This window comes from Pongo pygmaeus, chromosome 19, assembly GCF_028885625.2.
Source record: "Pongo pygmaeus isolate AG05252 chromosome 19, NHGRI_mPonPyg2-v2.0_pri, whole genome shotgun sequence".
Taxonomy (NCBI): Eukaryota; Metazoa; Chordata; class Mammalia; order Primates; family Hominidae; genus Pongo; species Pongo pygmaeus.
The window spans coordinates 12070713-12095814 of record NC_072392.2 but is presented as its reverse complement, the minus strand read 5'-3'; the positions used below and the strand labels follow the sequence as shown (position 1 = coordinate 12095814).

The window sequence follows — 25102 nt, the reverse complement described above, 5'->3', positions numbered from 1 at the left end:
AATTTTTATAAGATTGTCCCTATGAAAAATAAATTATGAACCAACTGTAAGCACAGAATACCTTTTAAACAACAAGGTTTAGCTAAAAGTACTAAAAGAAACTTGCTTTTCTGTTAAAACCTTTCACAAAACAAAATTTTCTTTCTGTAAAGAAGTACATACTTGCTTTTAAAACATAACTGTTTAGTCATAGATAAGTATTTCTGAATTGTAAATATCCTGTGTATGCAGATAGTTGCCTCAGCTGGAAGCTCTAGGTCTTGCTGCAGTCTTTGGGACCAGTTGCCAAACCTAAAAGATGCCCAAGATCCATGTTCTCTCCTGTCTAAAGAAGAATCTCTTCTTTAGCTGGTTGGCTTCACAATGAGAAAAGATTCCAGAAGGTATTTCCTATATTTGGTCACAAAGTAAAGTAAATGAAAGTCCTCTGCAGAGGTGAGCTGTTGGCCTTCAACTCTCTATACGAAGAATTCTCTAGGCCTAGCAATATGATTCATCAAGAATAACTAACAAGGTTATGTGCTTCTGATCACAGAGAAGATCCTAGAAACATGTAACACCAATGAGCAAATGAAGATTGTTTAATAAGCTACAAAAAAAGCTCATTGCTCTGAACCTGTGTATTTCTGGGCTATAGAGCCTTAGGTAGCAAAAACTGAAAATGGGAGAAAATGAAAGAATAGGATTGGCCTGCCTACCTACAGGACAGCCTCATCTAGGGATAGAAAATTCACCTTCAATGCAGAAGCAGCTAAAGAAGCTATCCCAAATCAGAAAAACCCAGCAAGTCCTGGTAGAACAGCAAGCACAAGAAAATAAATCTAAGACTTCAAAACAAAATTTGGTAAAAAGGAAATGAGCAAAGATACTGCTAGAGACTGAATGTTTGTGTGTCCCACCCCGCAACAAATTCATATGTTGAAGCCTAATCCCTAATGTGATGGTATTTGGTGGTGGATCTTTGGGAAGTGATGGGGTCACGAGGGTGGAACCCTCATGAATCTAATTAGTGCCCTTGTAAGAAAGACCCCAGATAGCTCTCTTGCCTCTTCTGCCCTGTGAGACTACAACAAGAAGATAGTTGTTTATGAACCAGGAAGCAAGCCCTCACTAGCCACCAAATCTGTCAGTGCCTTGATTTTGGACTTCCCAGCCTCCGAAACTGTGAGAAATTTCTGTTCTTGGTAAGATTATAGCCCAGATGTCAGCATTTGGTTGGAGCAGCCTGAACTAATACAGATATTTTAAATGAAACCAAAATTTCAATACAGTCCATAGGTAAGAAAGAAGAGTTTATATAATTGCGCTTGCTTGTTGCAAATTAAGTAGCTTTCTTATTATTCTTTCTCAGTGTTGTTCTAAGGTAGAACTTTCATTTAGAATTATCACCTAGGTAGTTCTTGTCTGATATGGTTTGGCTCTGTGTCCCCACCCAAATTTCATGTCGAATTATAATCCCTATGTGTTGAAGGAGCGGCCTGGTGGGAGGTGACTGGATCATGAGGGTGGTTTCTAATGCACCATCCCCCTAGTGCTGTCTCATGATAGAGTTCTCATGAGACCTGGTTGTTTAAAAGTGTCTGGCACCTTCCCCTTCACTCTCTCTCTTCCCTGCTCCTGTACGACCTGTGGAGTGTGAGGCAATTAAACCTCTCTTCATAAATTACCCAGTCTCATGCAGTTCTTTACAGTAGTGTGAGAATGGACTAATATATTGTCCCTCAAAAACTGAATTACTTTCAGCTCATTCACTTGTGATTTTTCTATTCAGTGAATAGAATGTTGCAAGTAGAAACTATTTTCCACATATAAAAATATGTATACTTAATATACACACTACATACAGTATTACTGGACATACTACACCTTGCCTGAGATGGGAGAAGCCTATGTGCCTTCATCAATGAATTGACTGCAGGTAAGCTGGCTTGTCCTGTTCCCATTCTTAGTGCAGTTGCAGATAATAGTTGACTCCTATTATCTGTGGCCAAGAGATCCAGTTAAAACATTAAAGGGCTCTAGACACTTCACATAACTTCAAGGGAAATAATCAAGTCTGATTTGATTTTTAAAGTAAATAAATACATACTTTTTTTCTTCAGCAACTTAAAACCATAGTGTCTATGATTATAGTTCTTAATGAACGGGGAAGTCTGATTAAGTTTTCTTTCACTTCTAAATTTCTTATTGTTACGCTACTGTAACAAGGTTGAATCAGCATAAACATACCAATGTGATCCCCAAACTCCAGACATCAGAGCGGACATCATATCCTTGTCGTGATGCGCTTGGGTCTATTCTTTCAGGCTGGAACATAAAGACAAGTGTAAGTTATTAATTGCCTTACACTCAAGGAATAGGCAAATGGAAGCAACAGCTGGGTAGACAGCCAAAATGCCAGTACATTCCTAGAGGAATCCATGTCTAGCGTTAGAATGTTAGTAATAGGAAGTCATCATTATCATAAAAACAAACAACAAAAAACTTAATGGCTACTTCCATAAAGAGAACACTAAGCAATTCATTTAACTATTCCCCTCAAAGACTCAAAAGCATTTACAAAGCTGAAGCTGAGGGAAGAGGAAGACAAAGGAAGAAAACTGAAAAACATAAAGAATTACGAGGTCTCCAGGTGCGGTGGCTCACGCCTGTAATCCCAGCACTTTGGGAGGCCGAAGCGGGTGGATCATGAGGTCAGGAGATCGAGACCATCCTGGCTAACACGGTGAAACCCCATCTCTACTAAAAATACAAAAAAGTATCTGGGCCTGGTGGCAGGTGCCTGTAGTCCCAGCTACTCAGGAGGCTGAGGCAGGAGAATGGCGTGAACCCGCGAGGCGGAGCCTGCAGTGAGCCGAGATCACGCCACTGCACTCCAGCCTGGACGACAGAGCGAGGCTCCGTCTCAAAAAAAAAATTAAAAAATAAAAAGATTTTAAAAAAAGAATTAGGTCAAATTTGTGGCAATGAGTGACAAACAAACAAAAAAGACTGTCTTTGATTTTTAAAAGACTTTGTTCGGTGGAAGAGGCCATACCACAATATATTTGGGACACAAAAGCAAAACAAGAGCTAAATTTATCACAATTATTCCACCCATACTTCACAATAAAGCTAAATTTATCACTACACATGTGTAAAGATATTTGTCTGTTAGTCATTTGTAGCCAAATTAAAGCACTGCCAAGACAGTAATATATTATCCTATGTACTGCAGAAATCATTTTTAGTAATTTCTGTGAAAGGAACATCTTTACATTTCCTTGAAATTAGGGACCATCTAAATGATGTGTCAGGAAAAGGGAAGAGAGAGAGAGGGTCCTGTTGGCACAGAGTTGACAATGGATCCTTCACTAAGTCTGAGATTAACTGCTGTTGAAAGAAATGCCCAGAGAAGCGTAATAGTTGACTGTATTACATTCTCTGCCTGAAAGCATCAACTAAAGACCTCTGTATATTGCTTTGAGCATGAGTACTGTGCTGCATAAAATTCACTGTAAGCTATTTACTTTTTTTTGTTGTAAATATATGTATTTGCCTGATAAGGTACACATTAAAATCCCAGATATTCAACCAAGAGAAAAAATACTCCATCCAACATCATCAAGATCAACATTTTCCCCAAACTAGCATGGAAATTCATTAATCCTGACCACATTCTGGGGCATAAAACACACCTTGTTTTAAAAGATGGAAAGCGTGCAAAGCATGTTCTCAGATCACAAAATAAATAAATTAGAAATCAGTAACAGGAAGGTAACTGCAAAGTCCTCAAATATCTGGAGATTTAACAACACACCTCTAAATGAAAAATGGATCAAAAAAGTCTCAAGAAATAGTTAAAAAATTGAACTAAATGAAAATGAAATTACAACTTACCAAAATCTGTGGGTTATAGAAGTAGTGCTCAGAAGAAAATTTATAGTGTAAAAGGCATACATTAGACGAGAAGACATCTCAAATCAAACCTACTTTATAGCTTAAAGAATTAGAAAAAAAAAGAACAAATGAAACCCAAAGCAAGCAGAAGGAAGAACGTAAGAAAAAGTAAAGTGAAGACAAGTAAAACAGGAATAGAAAAACAATAGAGAAAAGTCAAGAAAACCAACAGTACTTTGAAAAGATCAATAAAATGGACACACCTTTGGCTACACTGACCCACAGAAAAAGAAAAGATTCAAATTACTAAAATCAGAATGAAAGAGGGGCCATTACTACTGTTCTTACAGAAACAGATGAAATAGAAACATTTTCTGAAAATGAAAACCTACCAAAAAGAATATCAAAGTGTGAATAACCTTTAAACTATGTTACTTAATGAATGTTATTAAAAATCTGCCCAGAAGGAAAAGTCCACACCCAGATGGGCTCACTGGTGAACTCTTTTCAAATATGCGAGAAATAACACTGGTCTTACACAAATTTTTTTTTTTCAAAAAAGTGAGAGATGGTATGCTTCCCAACTCATTTCATGAGGGCAGCATAACGATTTTTGAACACCTGGCAAAGTCATTACAAGACAATTAATAGCCCTTGTACACAAAGACACAAAAATAACAAAATATGAGCAAACCTAATCCAGCAACATACAAAGAGGTAATGTATCATAACCAAGTAGAGTTTATCTCAAGAATACAATACTAGCTTAATACTTGAAAATCAATGCAATACACCATTATTTATAGAAAGGAAGAAAATAATGTGATCATCTCAATAAATGTAGAATTAGCATCTGACAAAATTTAAAACCCACTAATAACAACAGAAATAACAACACACTAAGAGAAGAAAACATCTTCATTTCCATAAAGGGCATCTAAAATAACCAAGAGTTAGCATTATACTTACTGGTGAAATATAGAACACTTTCTTTTTAATTAATATTGGGCATAAGGCAAATATGCCTACTATTATTATTACTATTCAGCATTCTACTGGAGGACCCAGCCAGTATAGAAAGGCAAGGGGGAAAACAAGCATTATCTTTATTCACAGACACAGAGAATTCCTACTGAAACTAATAGTAAAACTAACAAGCAAGGTCACAGGATCCAATGTTAACACATGCAAAGCAGCTGTATTTCTATATAATACTAGCAAGATATTGGAAAATATTTTTAATTCCATTCCCAATAAGAGTATTCTAAGACAAAAAGAAATCTGAGACAGGTCTCAATCAATTTAGAAGTTTATCTTGCCAAGGTTAAGGACATGCCTGAAAGGGAAGTTTGTGCCTTTCTCCAAATATGATTTTGAGGGCTTCAATAAAGGGGAAAAGCAGGCAGCAGGAGGACGAGGGAGGGTGTGGTCACATTACCGAATCCGTATGTTGCAAGAGAAAAGGAGCAAGTACGGAATAGTCGATTATGTATTCCTCTCATCCTCAGTAAGTTAGCACTTAAATAAGATAAGGTGACAGAATAGCTACCTGTGGAGATATTTAACACTTTATCTGTAGCTATCTGCTTAAGAACAAAAGGAAAGGCAGTTTTTTATTTACACCACTCAGCTTTCAGCTGAATTTTTTGTTTTGGCATAGTAAATTGGGGTCCCAAGTTTTTATTTTCCTTTCACAGTATCGAAAAACCATGAATTCCTTAGAAATAAATTTAAAAGGTCTTCAAAAGCTGCACACTGAAAACTATAAAACATTGCTGAGAGATGGCAAGAAGACCTAAATAGAGAAACATACCAGTTTCTATTCTGCAACTGTTTTAACTGCTTAAAAAAAAGGAATGTCTGTAAACATTACAAATAGTAACCATTATGTGCTTTGCAATGTTATGCAATAAAAAGCACTCCTCATACATGAAGTATGCATGTCTAAAAATAGTTGTAGTCTGAATCTAATCATGAGGGAACAATCAGATATTATAAGAATGCAAGACTTTCTGAAAACACTTCCAAAACCGCCAATGTCACAGAAAACAAAAAGAATGATCAAGCCCAGTATATATTAAAATAAAGAATGTAACAACTAAAATCAATGTGGAGAATGTGGAATCTTTTTTTTTTTTTTTTTTTGAAACGGAGTCTCACTCTGTCGCCCAGGCTGGAGTGCAGTGGCGTGATCTCGGCTCACTGCAAGTTCCGCCTCCTGGGTTCACGCCATTCTCCTACTTCAGCCTCCTGAGTAGCTGGTATGGAATCTTTATGTGATCCTGGATTGACAGCTAAAAGATAGTTTTTTTGACATATGGGAAATCTGAGTATGAACTATGTATTAGATAACACGGATTGAGTATTCCTCATCCAAAATCCTCATCCAAAAAGCTTGGAACCTGAGTGTTTCGATTTCAGATTTTTTCAAATTTTGGAATATTTGCATATACATAATAATATATCTTGGGGATGGGACCCAAGTCTAAACGTGAAATTTATTTATGTTTCATATACAACTATATACATAGCCTGAAGGTAATTTTATATTATATTTTAAATAAATTTGTGCATGAAACAAAGTTTGTGTACACTGAAGCACCAAAAAGCAAAAGCGTCACTATCTCAGCCACCCAGGTAGACAATCTGTGGTTGCATCACCATCATTCCGGACTCGGTATTTACATGCTATTAATAGGCAATCATTGTCTTACACTTGTTCACACACAAATACTTAACAGTAAAAAATATGACGTATCAATACAGTGAAAAACAATGAGTTCTGGGGAACTAAGCAGCACAGTAGCATCACCAGAATACCTGCATCAGCTGTTAAATAGCAGCAACAACAGCTGCAAGCTTTCAACCTCCAACTACGATGCTGTGTTTTGATTAAAAGGCTAGTGTACACTGTATTTTATTTTTTTAGGTGAGAAGAAACATCAGAAGCATTTGAGGGGCCAGAAGTGGGTCCTCTAGTAATGAGGAGGCATTCTGCTAGATGGCTTTGTAAAATGTTTCCTCCCAAGTCATCTGCCTCATTAACAATGGTTTTTGTCTTATGAGTCTCTCTTCAGTTTTATAAATTGACATTTCTTGTTGTGTTATGAATGCATACTGCTCTAATCCTTTAATAAGTCCATTACACATTTTCATCAAGAGCATTTTTTCTTTTTTTGGGGGGGGTGGGGGGATGAGGGAGCTTGTTTCCATTTTTAAAAAAATTTTTTTAGTTTTTTTCCTTTTTATTTATATATATATGTTTTTTGAGACAGAATCTTGCTCTGTTGCCCAGGCTGGAGTGTAGTGGCACAATCTCAACTCACTGCAACTTCTGCCTCCTAGGTTCAAGCAATTCTCATGCCTCAGCCTCCTGAGTAGCTGGGATTACAGGCATGTACCACTGTGCCTGGCTAATTTTTGTATTTTTAGTAGTGATGGGGTTTCACATGTTGGCCAGGCTGGTCTTGAATTCCTGGCTTCAAGTGATCAGCCTACCTCGGCCTCCCAAAGTGCTGGGATTACAGGCGTGCGCCACCACGCCCGGCCTAATTTTTATTTTTTTTAAACTTTTACTTTAGGCCCAGGATTACACATGCAGGTTTGTTATATAGGTAAAGTCATGCCACAGAGGTTTGTTATACAGACCATTTGGTCACCCAGTTACTAAGCCTAGTACCCAATAGTTATTTTTTCTGATCCTCTCCCACGTCCCACACTCAAGTAGGCCCCAGTGTCTGTTTTGTTGCTCTTTGTGTCCACGTGTTCTCATCATTTAGCTCCCACTTATGAGAACATGTGGTATTTGATTTTCTGTTCCTGCATTAGTTTGCTAAGTATCCTTAGATATTAATGGGTGGCCTACAGCTCCATCCATGTTCCCACAAAGGACATGCTCTCATTTTTTATGGCTGTAGAGTATTCCACAATGTATATGTACCACATTTTCTTTATCCAGTCTTCCACTGATGGGCATTTAGGTTGATTACATGTCTTTGCTATTGTGAACAGTGCTGCAATGAACATGTGTGTATGTGTTTTTATGACAGAATGACTTCTATTCCTTTTGGTATATACCCATTTCCAGTAATGGAACTGCTGGGTTGAATGACAATTCTGTTTTTAGCTTTCTGAGGAATCACCACACTGCTTTCCACAATGGTTGAATTAATTTACATTTCCACCAACCGTATATAAGTATTCCCTTTTCTCCATAACCTCACCAGCATCTGTTGTTCTGACTTTAACAGCCATTCTGACTGGTGTGAGATGTCAGTCATTGTGGTTTTGATTTGCATTTCTGTAATAATCAGTGACATTGTGTTTTTCATATGCTTGTTGGATGCATGCATGTCTTCTTTTGAAAAGTGTCTGTTCACGTCCTTTACCCACTTTTTAATGAGGTTGTTTTCTTTTTTATAAATTTAAGTTCCTTATAGATGCTGGATATTAGAAATTTGTTTGACGCAAGTTTGTAAATATCTTCTCCCATTCTGTAGACTGTCCGTTTACTCTGTTGATAGTTTCTTTCGATATGCAGAATGTGCACTTTGTCTATGGGCATTTCTTCCTTGGTGTTAACGTCATCTTCATTATCACTAAGTATCACATTTACCTTGATTCAGAACCATTTCAGCTATTTCATCATTGGTCAATAAATGAAAAACTGAAGCTTCATTATTTGATAATAAAAACTTCTTTGATATCCCCTTCTTTCAGTTTACTGATAGACTCTAAAGATGTATTTTTTGCATACAAAAGGAGATCAGATATCATTTTTTTCTCACTTTAACATATGGAATCCATCCAAGTCACTACCTTGTCCATCATCATCATCATCACTGAATAGTCACAGGCCAGAGGTTATGCCAAGCAGGCACAACTGTCTTAGTCACTGTTGGCCAAGTGCTGGCAACAGCATGTATGACATCCTTCATGCTAAACGCCTTCTGAAAACCTTCCACACCCACGCCTCTGTTCACTGCTGCTAGTATGATGTTCAAGAAAGTGTTTTTGTATTTACCCTTCACTGATCTAAGGATATCCTGGTCACATGGCTGAATTAATGAAGTCACATTTGGGTGAAAGTACATGGCATAAACATTATTTTTTATGAGAATTTCGGTTGCAGCATAAGCAGAACAGTTGTCAATGGATAACAAAATCTTTCACTCTTCTTTCAGTCCAGCTTCCCTGCAATAAGGATAAGGCACTGGTATAAAATGTTTATGAAACCAATCAGAAAAGGTATCCCAAGTGATCCAGGCCTTTTGATTAGCATAATAATGGACTGGTAAGACATTCACTCCTTGAAAACAGGAAGGATGCAAGCTTTTGCCTCCTATAGATTTATACCTATACGGGCCTACTGCATTAACACATCCCGTCACAGTTTTTCTGCCCTTGGCATCCTTAAATTTTGCAGGGGCTGTCTCATCAGCTGTAGTGTCTTTCCGGGGCAATCATGCCAAAACAGTGATGTTTCATCAGCATTATACCTGTTCTGATGTTGAATTTTCATCATCAATAACCCTGGCGAATTCATCAATGAATTTCTCCACTGCTTCATGATCAGCAGATGCTTTATCATCATAAATCTTTAAAAAGTTAATGCTATGTGTTTTCTCAAATTTCTATAACCAGTCTGTTGAATCTTCACAGTTCCCTTCAATTTTCAGTTCTTCATGATAGGTGTCCATTTCATGATGAGCATGAAATGGCATGTGTTCACTGTGAGTCTGACAGATCCACTCTTTTAATACATTACCAAGATCTTCATTTTTAGCTATTTTGTGGTGTTTTTCTATTTTCCAGTAACTTTTGTTCATCACTTTCAGCACAGAACTTCAGCAGTTTCTCCTTCTGTTTCTTCAGGTCATATATGGTGGTCATAAGAACACCACACTTTTCTGTAAGACATTTCACATTTACACCATTGTCCAGTTTCTCTAACAGCTTGACTTTCTGTGCTATAAACATAAACACTTTCCCTTTATCCCCTTTAACAAACTGCTGTCTCTCTAGGGGTATCTGCAGGCCTCTTTGACATTTTCAACATTAACTTTAAGCTACTGAGCAAAAAAACCCAAAAAATACAGTGAGTAATGCAGGTAGGTCTTGGCCCCATGTGGGGTATAGTGTGGAACCTGTTATTAGCACATCTGGCCTGCATACATGCCATTTTATTACCCTTTGTAGGCATGCTTACATGGGGAAAATCTGGGCATGTGTGGAAAAGATATATTGCAGCTAAAGGGGGCCACAAGGGTCTTTTTTACCTTGGGAACACTGAATAAAAAAGATGTGGTGCACCTGCATTTTGAATGTGACCCATCGCATAAGGTCAGGTGAATTTTCCACTTGGGTCATACTAGTGCTGGTAACATTTCATATTTGGGAGCATTTCGGGTTTTGAATTTTTGGAATGGGGATGCTCAAAGATGACATTCTTGTTTTTTTTTTTAGGTGTGGTAATGATATCGTGGTTATGTAGAAGAATGGTCTTTTTCTTGGGAGATATGCACTGAAGTGTTTAGAATAAAATGCACGATATCTGCAACTAACTTTCAAGTGTTTTGGCACATCCATACCCACATACAGAAATTGTCTCGTGCTGCAAAACAACATTTTGGTCAATGACAGACCACATATACAAAGGTTGACCCATAAGATTATAATGGAGCTGAAAAATTCCTATCTCCTAATGACACCATAGCCCTATAACGTAGAGTGACACATTACTCACGCTCATGGTGATGCTGTTTTAAACAAACCTATTGCACTGCCAGTCATTTAAAAGTAGGGCACATACAATTATGTACAGTACACTATACTTGATGTCCTTCTACTTATTAAAAAAAAAAAGTTAACTATCAACAGCTTCTGGCAGGTCTTTCAGGAGGTATTACAAAGAAGGCATTGATACCATAGGACATGACAGCTCCCTGCGTGTTACTGCCCCTGAGGGCCTCCCAGTGGGGCAAGATGTGGATGTAGAAGACAGTGATTGATCCCGCCCATGTATAGGCCTAGGATGATGTCTTAGTTTTTAACAAAAAAGCTTAAAAAGAATAAACAAGTAAACAGAATAGCCTTACGGAATAAAGATATAAAGAAAGAAAATATTTTTGTATGGCTCTACAGTGTGTTTGTGTTTCAAGCTAAGTGTTAATACAAAAAAGTAAAAAAAAAATTTTTTAATTAAAAAGTGTATAAAGTAAAAAAGTTACAGTACACTCAGGTTAATTTATTACTGAAGAAAAAAATTTTTATAAATGTCATGTAGCCTAAGTGTACAGTGTTTATAAAGTCTACAGTAGCGTCCTAGGCCTGCAAATTCACTTAACACTCACTGACTCATCCAGAACAACTTCTAGTCCTGTAAGCTCCATTCATGATAAGTGCCTTATACCAGTGAACCATTCTTTATTTTTTATACCATATTTTTTTAGATTTGAATAATTTATTCTAACAAAAGTATAAAGTATGGAAAATTAGTGTATTTGAATCATTTCAGAGAGTATAGCAAGTTTCACACTAGCAGATTTCAGATTTTAGCAGCTTTGAAAAGAAATATTCAGAGTTACAAGTGGCAATACAGGCTGCAGGCGACCTACAGGGATACTCATCTGACTTCAGCGTACAGTTCATGTAACAGTGCGGTCATTTGGTTTTTTCCTCTACATTTTGAGAGTGCCACAAAACAGACTTAAAAAGAACGAGAAAACAGTTCACTCAATTCATAACTGGTGCTAGAAGATGAACTACCGGAGGAAGGTCATAGGCTGGACTAGGAGGTCCAATACACAGTCCAAAGGTGCCGACAACGCAGTACATGGTTTTATTCTCCCATCGCACAGTGCAGCTCCTGTCAGCAGAGCTGTCCCAGAAGCAGGAACTTGCCATGTGTAATCCAGCTCCATTCTTTTGCATAATTACACAGGTCACAATGTATTTAAGTGGTTTTCCCAGCTTGGTGAGTTGGCTTGAAGTTTGTTCCAACTACATTTGTGGTCCACTGGTTCACTTTGCTGTGTTGATAAGCATTACCACCAACTGCACTTTCTATAGCCTCTTTCACAATTTGCTCACTTCATCAACAACAAAAGCAGTCTCCTCCGCAGCCTGGTAGTCTTCTATCTTTCCTCCGGCCCGTCGCCTCTACCTCCTTTACACCATATTTTGACTGTACCTTTTCTATATTTAGATACACAAATAGTTACTGTTGTGATATAATTACCTACAGTATTTAGCACAGTAACATGCTATATAGGCTTGTAGCCTAAAAGCAACAGGCTGTACCATATAGCCTATGTGTGTAGTAGGCTATACCATCTAGGTTTGTGTAAGTACACTCTGATTTTGCACAACAAAATTGCCTAACAACACACTTCTCAGAACATATTCCCATGGTTAAGCAACATAAGACTGTGTACCTATATCAGGGTATGGAGTTGGGAAAATGTTTACAGGAAATCAGTTTACGGGAAATTTTATGCATAAACTCTACATTTTATTTACTTTTTTATGTTGCACAATCTAATGAGTAACCCTAAGTCCTATAGACTAAAGACAATTATAAATCTCAAATAAAATGACATACCTCCAATAGGTTTTGTCAATATCTGAAGAAAAGTCAAACCACTTGAAGGCTTTTAAAATTAACATTGATTGAGTTCTTGTCTATCTATAACAGGCTTTGAAAGATGAGAATGGACAGAAGAATTTCATTTGGTCCAGTAAAGATTAAAGGCAGAGAGTTTATCAGACTTTGTGTTCCAGAGATGAAGGTCAGCAAGAAAACAGAAGTCTTACATCTCCTGGGCCTGCAAAGCATATCTCTAAACAAGAATGAAGAAAGTGTTTTAAAGAAAGTCTGAGTCTTTCTTTAAAACTGAATTCAAAATATTCTACTTTATCTGGACTGCAATTGCATTTTCAAAGCCTGCTTCAATCAAATATAATTCTAGTCAGTGTCACACAACAAAAACATTTAGTCACTGTTAGTATTGAGACAAGCCCTAAAACTGTAGATAACAATTTCATTTCATTCTCAGGGTACCCTTAATAAATATGTAAATCACATTTCCCAAATGCTCCATGTCTAATTTTTTTTATTTCTTGCCTTTGAAACTATTGTGCCATTTATCCCTAGTTATCACGATAAACAAATGATCTTCCAAACTGAGTCAAGAAATCTGCCCAGCCAGTCAATATCCACAAAACCGAAAGTTTAAAAGGTCTTACCACACAGGTTAGGTGTACACACACACACACACACACACACACACACACACACACACACACACACACACACACACACACACACACACACACACACACACACACACACACACACACACACACACACACACACACACACACACACACACACACACACACACACACACACACACACACACCCCTTTTACATGTTCATCTGAAGAAAAAGTGATATGGGAAGATATAACAAAACCAAAAGAGGACTGAAAAATGCAGTAAGTTGAATTTGTAGTAGCACTAAGCCTATCCATTCATAAACAATCTAGAACACCTATAATATCTAGCCTGCGACTCTTACTTTTTTATTATTTATAGCACTAGGTTTGAAAACATATGTATCAAGGAGAAAACCAAGAAAGAAAAATTTTATTCAATTCTAAGCTTATCTTTAGTTTAAGAGTGTACAAAGATGGAAAGAAATGCTGCTGGCAGGAAGGCCTCAAGAAACAACCACAAAACCTTATGTGTCACATTTAGTAGTGTGCTGGTCCCCAAAGAATCATGGCAACATTGAAGAAAGACATTAACACCTAGGGAATGTCTGAAATACAGACACTACATTTTCATTCAAACACAGATCAAAATCCAGGCTGTAGGAACACTGTATGCAAATATACTGGGGTAAGATGAGTGTGATATCTATGGATGGATAGTGTACATCTGTCTCTTTGCAGGAAAAGAGGCTCCAGGTTGCAAAATACTGAAGGCCTCTACCTTTGCATTTGTTGATGTGCTTCATCTACCCCCAAAAAAGGGACTAACAATATTCAAAACATACAGCCTCAGACTCTGTAATACATAATGAATTCTGCTAATGAACTCAAGGCTTCCCATTTGTCTCACTAAGGGATAGTGGGAACTTTCTGAGCAGTTACCATCTGTTTAATGAGTTGAGTTGAATATAATGAAAAAACAATAATCAGAGAAGACCACAACTGCTAAATACCAAGTAAGAGAAATAAAGCAGGACAATGAAAACAGGAGCTGACTGGGATAATTTAGCAAAGTTTCATGGAGATGCTAGGACCTGAGTTTGGGCCTTAGGGTAAGGGAAATATTCTAGCAGTTTCATGGTAAAACCATATGACTAATGGCCAGCACAAAAGAGCACAGGCTCTCTGTGCAATGACTATCAAGCAAGAAGGCCTGGACTTAACACTTACTGCCATGTATGGCCTACAGCCAGCATCTCTTGTCTTGGCAATAGAGTCCACAAGCTGTCCACTGATGCCGAAGTCACAGAGCTTAATATTTCCACTTCTGTCCAGAAGAATATTGGAAGGTTTGATATCTGCAAGACATAGATATCATTCAGTATACGATTAGCTTCTTCCTAAGTTACATAAGGCTTCACTTTAAGCAAAAATATTGAAAAATCTTAGGAAACATAAGTGGTCAAGTCCTTAAATTCAGATATATAAGAAGTAAAACATCTTCATTTATCACATACAATATTCATCTTTGAAACATGTAGCTCTAATAACTACTAATTGTGTAAATGTAACAGCAAAAGTCATTTCACAAACATCTTATTAATCTGTAAGATATAGATGGGGATTGATTTTTCTCTTAACATCTTCATATTTATAAAACACAGAAAAAACAATGGTTTTCTTCTATTGAAAATGAGAAAGAAAAACAATTTTCTGAATGCCAGTGCTTAAAAACTGAACATCAAAAAAATTTTTCACAAGAAATTTAGGCATTAAATGGTTTTCAAGAGGCTTACAAATTCATTTACTTAGTCCAGATTCATTGCATAACAGTCAAAATATAAGGAATGTCAAATTCCTTTCTCACTGACAATCAAGTCACTACCAGTATGTGCCAACTAATTCTCTATCCATAGCTCAGTCCTTTTATCCAAGTCCTTGTCACTATCCTGGCTCAATGAATGAAAAATGAGGTTTTAAAATATAGGATGCAGAAAACATCTAAATGTAACTCAGAAGGTGATCCACAAAAAAATTCAGTAAAGATCTCTTACCATGATTGAAACAGCTGTGGGCCTATCAAACATCCATTCCTAAGCATCTATGCTTCTTTTTTTTTTTTTTTGAGACAGAGTCTCACTCTTTTTTACTCAGGCTGGAGTGCAGTGGCGCAATCCCCACTCACTGCAACCTCCACCTCCCAAGTTCAATCGATTCTTCTGCTTCAGCCTCCTGAGTAGCTGGGATTACAGGCATGCGCCACCACACCCAGCTAATTTTTGTATTTTTAGTAGAGATGGGGTTTCACCATGTTGGCTAGGCTGGTCTCAAACTTCTGACCTCAAGTGATCCAGCTGCCTTGGTCTCCAAAGTGCTGGGATTACAGGTGTCAGCCACCACGCCCAGCCCCACCCATACTTTCTAACAGAACCTGTGTTTTATTGAGGTATCTCTTCTCATCAACATCCACACCTCGAAAACCTGGCTGTTGGCTGGTATAAGTTTTATAAGGGTAGTCTCACGCTTCTTGATAGTAGCTGGTTTAAGGGCATGACGCACTTCTGGTGAATGAGCCAAGAAAAGGTATTAGAGACGTGGGAAAAGTTTCCATACTCCCTACAGAGCTGCACAGCATGAGAGCACCTCTTCTTCATGAGGCAGCCACATCTAGACATGATAGCAGGAACTGCTCTAGTTGTTACTACCCTGAGGACAGAGTTAACACATGAAGGAGGACAGAAGCAAAAGGAGCAAACTTGACCCCTAGTCATATTGTGCTTTGAGCCACCCCACCTTTGGACTTATTATGACAGATAATGAATTTCCCTGAAGTTTAAAGAGAGTTATCAGGATTTTCTACTACTTATAGTCAAAAGCACTGACTCCAACAAAAAAGCTAACTGATCCTAACTGATAAAAGACTGCTATAAACTCATCACTTTATTTAGTAAGAGAACAATAAAAGTTACTTCTGAAGATTTTTTTATTTTATTCAACTACTCCCCAGGCAGTACCTTGGCGCTTTACTGTGATCAGTAAGTATTCCTAAGGTAACCATCAAATGCCTCAAAGGTGCTACTCTCATAATTACAGAACACAGCTAACAAAGAAGGGGAAAAAAAAAATCAAGACAAGAACAAGAAGAAATACAAGAGAAACAAAGAATGTTGTTTAGGGACCTAACTCTACATAACTGTAAGCCAAAAGAAAAAATGATATTATTTCTAACAAGCATTAAGCCAAAGAAAATTAAATAAAATTTACTGATGTTCAAGGTTCACTAATTTCAGTGGCCTAGTGTCAACCACAAACAAAAGAACTTAAATAAATGGCCCAATTACTAATTTCTTTAACCACCAGAAACTGTCTCCCAGAATTAGAAATTTTTCCCTTCTCTTCATTTTGACCTTTTACTTTCCTTCCTATTTACTGTCAGGCTAAATCACACACTGCCACTTACTGTCTTAGGTTTTTCCGTTACAAATTTGCTGAGGGGTAGTGATCCCGTGTGTTTCCTCAAAGCCAGCACCTCATTACCCTGAGTCTAGCACAGTAATAAGTAAAGCAAGCACTTCATCTGTTTGCTGGATTAAATTCAGGATTCCCACAGGGTTACTACTTTTCTAGGTTTGGCCTTCAACTACATCAAATGCTTCATTTGAATATGTATCTCATAAGGGCAAGATCACTGTTTACACAAATACAACATGCTTTAGAGAAATTTCAACTTATAATACTAATTAAAACATTTCTCTCAATTTAGAAACATCCTCTAATGTGAAGAAGAAACAACAGACAGGGATAGCGTGCCTTTAAAATGCTTGAGGGTACTACCCCTCAGATTCTTCTTTGAATGTCCACAGGACCACATCGATGCCTTATTTGTATGCAGAAAAACATTATCTATCAGACAAATGAATAATTATTTTTCAACTAATAGTAATAACAACGTGCAGCAAAATCTATTTCAGTTTATAAGTCCAACATACTAAGGTAGACTGAAATTTATTGAATCCCAAAGAAAAAAACAGCAATAATAGTTTTAGAGTACATAAAGCATTTTTTGCTAAAAATACAAATATTTTAGGAAAGTTTATACAGTGACACTGTAATTTTCAGTAACTGTTTCACCGATCAGGAGAAAAAAGTTAATTTCTATTAAAAAAATACCAACTCATACCCACCTCTGTGAATAATTTTCAAGTTTTCTTTTAAGTGGTTTAGTGCTTTCACAGTCTAGGGAGAAAAAGGAGAGATGGGATAAACAACTTGTTTCTTTTTATTCAAACAGCACAATAGTTTATCACAAGTAATATCCCGTGTAGTCCTTTGCATACATTTTAAGCTTAATATTTCAATATTTTGTCATTTCTTGTTAACCAAAGATACTGAATTTTAGATCTAAAAGCTTAGTTGCCTTTATATGCTGTTCCCTGATAGCTCAAAGAAACAAAAAACCCAGTAACTTAGACTTATAATTTGTTTAATAATTCATTTAAAATTTTATCTTTCTTTCTATCTCCAACCTAAAATTTCCTTGTTTTTTTTTCCCCCTTTTTATTTTGAGACTGGGCCTTGCTCCCACCACAGCCTCCCAAGTAGCTGGGACTACAGGTGCACGCCTGGCTAACTTTTTACATCTTTAGTATGGACAGGGTTCTCACTATGTTGCCCAAGCTGATCTCAAATTCCTGGGCTCACGCAATCCTTCTGCCTCGGCCTCTCAAACTGCTGGGATTACAGGCGTGAACCATTGCGCCTGGCCTCTAAAATGTTCAAAAATAAGAACAGGACAACAATGATCATTGAGTTGGTTCCATTTCAACTAAGAGTAATAACTTGCAGCAAAACCGATTTCAATTTCTAAGTCCAGTAGTAAATAAAAAGCTTTCTGAACTCTCAGTTCCTCATCATCATCCACCCTCATTGGATGCTAAGCCTTCAAGGTGATTTTTGAAGAGCTAGTGTAACTCTGTTCACCACTGTGGGGATTTATCCTGTTGCCTGGTCACTGATCATGATCAGAAAATTACACATTTCTTCAGGAAGGGAAGGAAGAGAGACACAACCTCAAACTAAAGGAGAACTAAACAACAGGCCAACCATTTGCTGTAAGGTGAAGTCTTTGCTGACGTCAAGCTGCTAGGTACAAGAAATGTAGAACACACAAATTTGTTGTGAACAGCTGTGCTTGTGTATTTGCTGGTTTATTAATTAGCAAGAAGAGACTAAACAAAGTAATTTTCCATGTGTGCTTAATATATATAAAGTGATCACCAAGTCTTGACTTAGGCAAATATGGAATAAATCATTTTTTACAGTATATTCTTTACATTGCAATATATGATAAAATAATTTTCTGTTTTCTAATTTCATGGTCACCCTGTTACACAGCGGTTAAGAGCAGGGTTCTGGGATCAGGCTGCCTGGATTTAAATCATTTACCACTTACACACTTCAAAGCACATTAATTATTTAATCTGTCTATGCTTCAGATTTATCATTCATAAAAATGGGGTAACACTATTTACCACAGAGAGTTGCTATGAAGATTTAATGTCACAAATAGTTTGATGCAAATAAGCATTTAATAACCATTAGCTATTATCATTTTTCTATTATTATATTATAATTATTATGAATAGTAACAAGTTTCAAGATAACACGGGTTTAATATATGAGAGAGAGATGGCTAAACTAATCACTGTAAAATTTCATATATCCCGCTAAATAATGAATAAGTTTCTAGTCTAAGTTAGCTTCTTTTTATACAATTATTTTTATAAAATTTAAAAATAAAATGATTTCATAAAATCTTTTTATGAAATTATTTGAAAGGGTATACATCTTGGTGAACTACATTGGAGGGGGAGTATGCAGGTAAGGAAGAGCTAGGAAATTACATGCAACCAAAGTATCTATTTTACAATTTCCTGTATGATTTAGTTTATATATCAACTAACCTAGAACATGCCATTAGCTCAGATTCTCAGGAGTTTCTAAGAATCTTATGAATTTTGCTCTATAAAAAGTAAATTATCTTTTTCCTTTAGGAAAAAAAATTTACAAACATTTGCCAACCTAAAGTTCAGAGCAAGAAACAAAGTGATCAATTCACTTTCAAAACTATAAACACATATGTAAAAAAGTACCTATTTTCTTTTTTGGTACTCTGGTAAAAGTGAATTAACCAAATTTAGTAGTAACACTGGCCCCTGAAACTGCTAGTCAAAATTTTGAATAGTTTAGACTGAATAACGAAAATCTTAAATCACAGTAAACATACTTTGTCCAAGGGCTTCAATTATGGAGTAACCAAAATCTTAGATCACAGTAAACATACTTTGTCCAAGGGCTTCAATTATGGGGCTTCAAGGAGACTGCTGTGATTCTGATTAATTTCGGGATAACTGTGGTAATATAACCTATTTAAAAATAGTTAAAGCAACAGGAAAAAATGAACAGAAAATTGCTTTTCCTAGCTTTATTTACAGAACAGTCTGTTATGATTCTTTGAGATTCAAAGGGAAAGAACATTGGCAGCATTTATCGAGACCATTATGACCTATTGTGTTAACTACCCCACACAAGTGACTTTGTCTCTGGTTATTAACTATGAATTATTTTCAGGAAGGTACTGTGAATGACACTCAAATATGTGCATTCAAAACTCCAGCAGCATCTCTATATAACTATATATACAATGAATAATTTAAAGACCAGGTACTTACTGCTAAAGTGATTTTGCCTAAAATTTCTTCTGGAATAACATCATCTAATACACTATATACATATTTGTAAAACTTGTCAAACGAGGTAGACATGAGTTCCATACAGATCCAACAGTCACCCTATAAAATAACAAATATCTGTTAATCTTATACATCTTAAATATCACCTTGCCTTTACTTAAAATGGAAATACAATAGAAAGGAGCAATCTTATTCTTGTTTATTTCAAATGTCAAACTAGTAATATTTTTTTTTTCTTGTTAAAGCCTTCAACAGAATATTCTACTCAGGTTTAAACATAAACAATGTAGTTAAAGCCAATTTTCCCCACTCTTTAATTGTATGGACAGGGACAGGCTTACACAGAAAACTTCTGTACTTTTATAAAAATTTCAAATTTTGCCAAAATAGAAAAAAAATAGGAAATGTGTAGAAAACCATTCTTACTAACAATGAAAATAGATGACAGTAATCTTAAGAGACTACATAAACTTCTTAAATTAGCCAAAAAAAAAAAAAAAAAAAAGGAAAAAGACAAAAATACATGAAGTAAATCCCATGCCTCAAGACCCTGTTCAAATGCCACCTTCTCAGTGAGGCCTACTTTAATTGATGCAAAACGCAAGGCATCCCATCAAGCACTCCCTTATCCTGCTCTGTTCTGTAAAGCCTTCATCATTCTCTAATATAAAGTGTAATTTACTTATTTATTATATGTTTGTCTCATATATTCCCTACTAGAATGTAACCTCTGCCAGAGCAAAGACTCAATAAATACTTGTTAAATGACTGGATGCTGGCTATAATTAAACTGAATCATTCAAACATTTCTTGCATTATAGATTATTTTAAACCAATTTGAAAGCAATTTGACAATAAAACAGAAATAAATGTGTTGATATCATTTTATAGAATCATCCTATGACTGGGAATGTAACTTAAATGTTCCATAAATTACAAAAAGAAAAAACAAAACAAAACTAGAAACCGATGAACTATCTCACAAAAGGGAATACAACAACATTAAAGAGATTACCTAAAATCAATTTTTTTGAAAATGAATACAGTTCATGAGAGAGATGCATGAGTCATGAAAAAATAAAAAATAAAAGCAGATACCATGAGTATAACTGTAAAAGTACAGAATACACAGATGAACAAGAACTACAAAGTACCTTAAAAAATGAAAATACTATCAAAATGATTTTTTAAAAATTATCTTATACAGTTCTATATGTTGTTACTTATTTATAAATACAGCCGTATCATCAAAGATTTTCTGCCCACTAATCTCCTATCCTTCGATTATATAATAATTATATAATCAATCCTATCCTTGGATTATATAGGAGATTAATGCCTGTTAAAAGTAAAATTACTTGCCCAGAATACACTACCCATGAATAGAATCCAGTGTCCCTAATGTGTTTCTTCTATCAACGTTTGCAATGCACTCTTACAATAGGACCACTTTCTAGAACATTCACGTAGATACATGGCTACACGTATGCTTTTGTAAAGCATATCTGACATAGTAAACTTTTACTTATTATTTCTGCATTTAAGTCTTTCTTCTCTCTGTAAATCTTTCTCTTTAGAGTGATCTATGAGAATGGCTATCATGAAAGATCGAGTAACACCCTCCACCCAAAACAGACACAGCTTTATTTTAGAGACACTATCTAAATAGGTTTACTAAAAAATCTTATTAGAGACATACAGCACATTTACCTCATCCACTTATAAAAACAGTAGAAAGAAATAACCTCAATAATATAGCAAAGTGGAGAAAAAAAAAAGACATTAGGAGTCTGAAAAGCCTGACATTATCCAAGCTCTCCTACTTTCCACTTATATAAGCTTGGGCCTCCTCGCGTCCTCATCCATGAAGTCAGACTGCCCCACCAACCTCAGTGGACTGTGATAAAGGGCAAATGAGTTAACACATGCAAAGCACAAACTAAAGTGCCTGGCAGGTGCTAAAAACTATAGTTACCAAATGGAAGGGAGAAGGAAGGGAAATACGGGCAAACAAAAGAGAAAGACGGACATGGGAGTGGGAGAATAAAGGTAACAAGTAAACCGAGAACTGAAGATGAGAAGGGGGGACAGAAAAGAGCAGTGAGCTCCAGAGAGAGGTCTTCGTAATTTTTAAGGAACATAACCTAATGTAACCTTCTTATCTCTCTAACAGTTCCTTTTGGTCATACAGAGAACAAGACAATGGCAATGAGCTGCATTTAAAAAATGAAATGCTCTGAGCTGCCTGAAAAAGTAGTGACAGCAGCATGACTGTCATGCTTAAGCAGAAAACAGGATGACCACAGGTCTGAAATGCAGAAGAAGTTAATACATGTGGGTTCATTGGGGGAAAAAAAGCTGGAGAATGATGAACAACTCAACTACTAAAGTAACATAAGGAAGGGTTCCTAAAGATCCGTATATAACCAATAACATATACCAATAACTAATTAGAAAATAAACTTAAAAAGATATCACTCAATAAAAATATAAACTAAGTCACCAGGAAATGTATCTAATAAAATAGGCAGAACCTTTACAAAAACAAATATAAAATGTTACTAAAGAACATAACAATAACCTGAACAAATGGAGTGGCAGACCATGATTACAAATGTGAAGATTCAAGATGAGAAGCATGTCAAATTCTCCCAAATTAATCTAAGAATTCAGTTAAATTCTAATCAAAATTTTCAAGGACCTGAACAAGCTGACCCTAAAGCTTATATTAAAGTAGAGCCAAGAATACCTAAGATAATTTTAAAGAAGAGATACTGACCTACTACACAAAGACTTTTTATGAAGCCATCACAAATAAAAGATAAATACGCAAAAGAAACAGATGCAAAAGTTCATGCACATACGGAAATCTGATATATGACAGAAGTTAACAAAGCAAACCATAGCAAAAGAATGTATTATTCAATGAATGCTGCTGGGACAATTGGCCTTCCATATAGAAAAACATTAAATTCTGACATTAAATCATTCACAGATATATATACAAAAACTCTCAAATGGATTTTGCAAAAAGCAAAAGTTTAAAACTTTTCTCTAAGAGTTCTCCATGACTTTTATGTAGGAAAAAAATATTTCCCAAGAACACACATAAAAACAACAAATCACAAAGGATAAGACCTGTTACATTTAACCCCATTATAATGAATACTTGTGTATAAACAAGGACAACATACCAAAAGTTTAAAAGTAAGAGACAAAAACATCTATTTGGATGTAAAGAAACAAAAGATCAGTATCCTGAATAATAAACAGTTATGCTAAATTAATTAGGGAAAGACAAAACTTAGTAGAATTATATCAAAGGCAATTTTTTTAAAAAAAGCCTAAATACATGTAAAAAATTCTGTATCTCACCAATCAAGGAAATGCAATTTTAAAAGTGAGATACCATTTCAAACTGCCAAAAATTAAACGTTTATTATCAAATGTTAGTACACACCAGGTAGAAGGAGATCTGTGACAGTAGATGCTGATGGCATACTCAATAAACATTCCCCCTTTCCTCTGTACAATGTATGTGGCTAAAATCTACATTTCCCAGTCTTTAAATGTAAAGAAAGGCAGCCAAAGAGGTATCAACACAAAACCATTGGTTCGTGACTCCAGGAAAATCCTTTTGGTTCTTCCCTTTTCTTTTCCTTCGTGTGGACATGATAGCTAAACTCTAGGAGCCAACGTGGATCATGAGGTAACCTTAACAACTGAAATTATAAAGTAAGCAAGCTACTAACAGTCAGGAATGGCTGATACCAAATACAATTCTTGATACAGAAATTTTGGCAGAAATTTAAGTCGGTACTCCAGCTGGAGACAGTTGTATCATTAAATTCAGCAACTGTATTTCCAGGGACATATGCTAAATAATCTGTAACCTAAGTTGTCAAAGAGACATGCAAAACAATTCTTCATTTTCGTGCTGTTTATAATTATAAAAAAATTAGAAGCAATCTACATTATGATTATTTCTAAAAAATAAAATAAAATAAGGTGTATTTAATCATTAGACTACAGTTAAATTAACTAAATCTGCATATTATGAATCTATATTTACATAAATCTTGAAAACTATGTTGAATAAAACTATGTTGAATAAAATGCACAATAGATAACGCATATGGGATTCCATTTACTTAAACTGTGGAAATACATAAAGTGATATTATGTAAAATGTAGGGGAAAATGCACATATAGATGACCTAAACAAACAAGTTAAAGGAAACACTCAGGGTAGTGATGAGATCTGGAAAGGGAAATGTGATGAGGGCTTTAATTGCATTTATAATATTTAAAGACATAAAAAGAGTAAATATGCCAATATAGGATTTGGGTAGCTGTTTCTCCTCTGCAATTTAGTCTATGTTTAAAAAATTTCACAGTTTAAAAGGAACATGGACCACCTTAAGAAACAAACAAACAAAAAGCAAATTAAGCAAAAATAAGTAAAAGGAAGAAACCACAATCAGAATGAACCACGCTCCCTGTCAAAAAAATAATAATAATAATAGAAAAGCAATACAGAAAATCATGTAACTGAGGCCAGATGCAATGGCTCACACCTGTAATTCCAATGCTTTAGGGGGCCAAGGTGGGAGGATGGCTTGAGGCCAGGAGTTTGAGACTAGCCTGGTCAACAAAGTGAGACTCCACCTCCAAAAAAAAAAACAAAACAAAACATTTAATTAGCAGGGTGGTGGTAGTGCATGCCTGTAGTCCCAGCTACTCAGGAGACTGATGTGGGAAGATCCCTTGAGCCCAGGAGTTCAAGGTTGGGTTGAGCTAGGATGATGCCACTGCACTCCAGCCTGGGCCACACAGCAAGACCCTGACTTTTTTTTTTTTTAAGATAAGAAAAGAAAAGAAAATCATTTAACTGCGAGCTAGCTGGTTCATCAAGCTCGTCAATAACATTGATAAACCTCTAGTTGGACTAATTGGGAAGAAAAAAAGAAGACATAAATTACTGGTATCAGAAACAAGTGGGAGGGAGGGGGAGACAGAGAAGACAGAAGTAACACACTACAGACTCTACCAATATTAAAGTAATAAAAACGAAATATTATGAATAATTTTATTCCAATAAATTTGATAATTTAGATGAAAGGGATAAATTTCTTCAAAGAAACACATACCAAAGATCACTCGACAAGAAATACGTAACTTGCACAGAACTATATCTTTGAAAAAAGCTGGATGTTCAGTCAAAAATATTCTCACAAAGAAATTGCCAAGTTCAAG

The 25102-nt window shown here is 35.9% G+C and overlaps 1 protein-coding gene and 1 pseudogene across 2 annotated transcripts in view; both read right to left on the bottom strand.

Annotated features, from left to right (window-relative positions):
* Nucleotides 1-25102, bottom strand: part of MAP2K4 (mitogen-activated protein kinase kinase 4) — a 121040-nt gene that overhangs the window by 16949 nt on the left and 78989 nt on the right. For both annotated transcript variants that reach the window (XM_054456258.2, XM_063656187.1), the window contains 4 exons: nt 19826-19945; nt 17279-17330; nt 14325-14452; nt 2230-2307 (listed from right to left, as the gene is read on the bottom strand). In XM_054456258.2, coding sequence (XP_054312233.1) covers nt 2230-2307; nt 14325-14452; nt 17279-17330; nt 19826-19945 — 378 coding nt within the window. The remainder of the gene's footprint in view (nt 1-2229; nt 2308-14324; nt 14453-17278; nt 17331-19825; nt 19946-25102) is intronic.
* On the bottom strand, nt 8287-13900 carry LOC129016785 (dynein light chain Tctex-type 1-like; annotated as a pseudogene).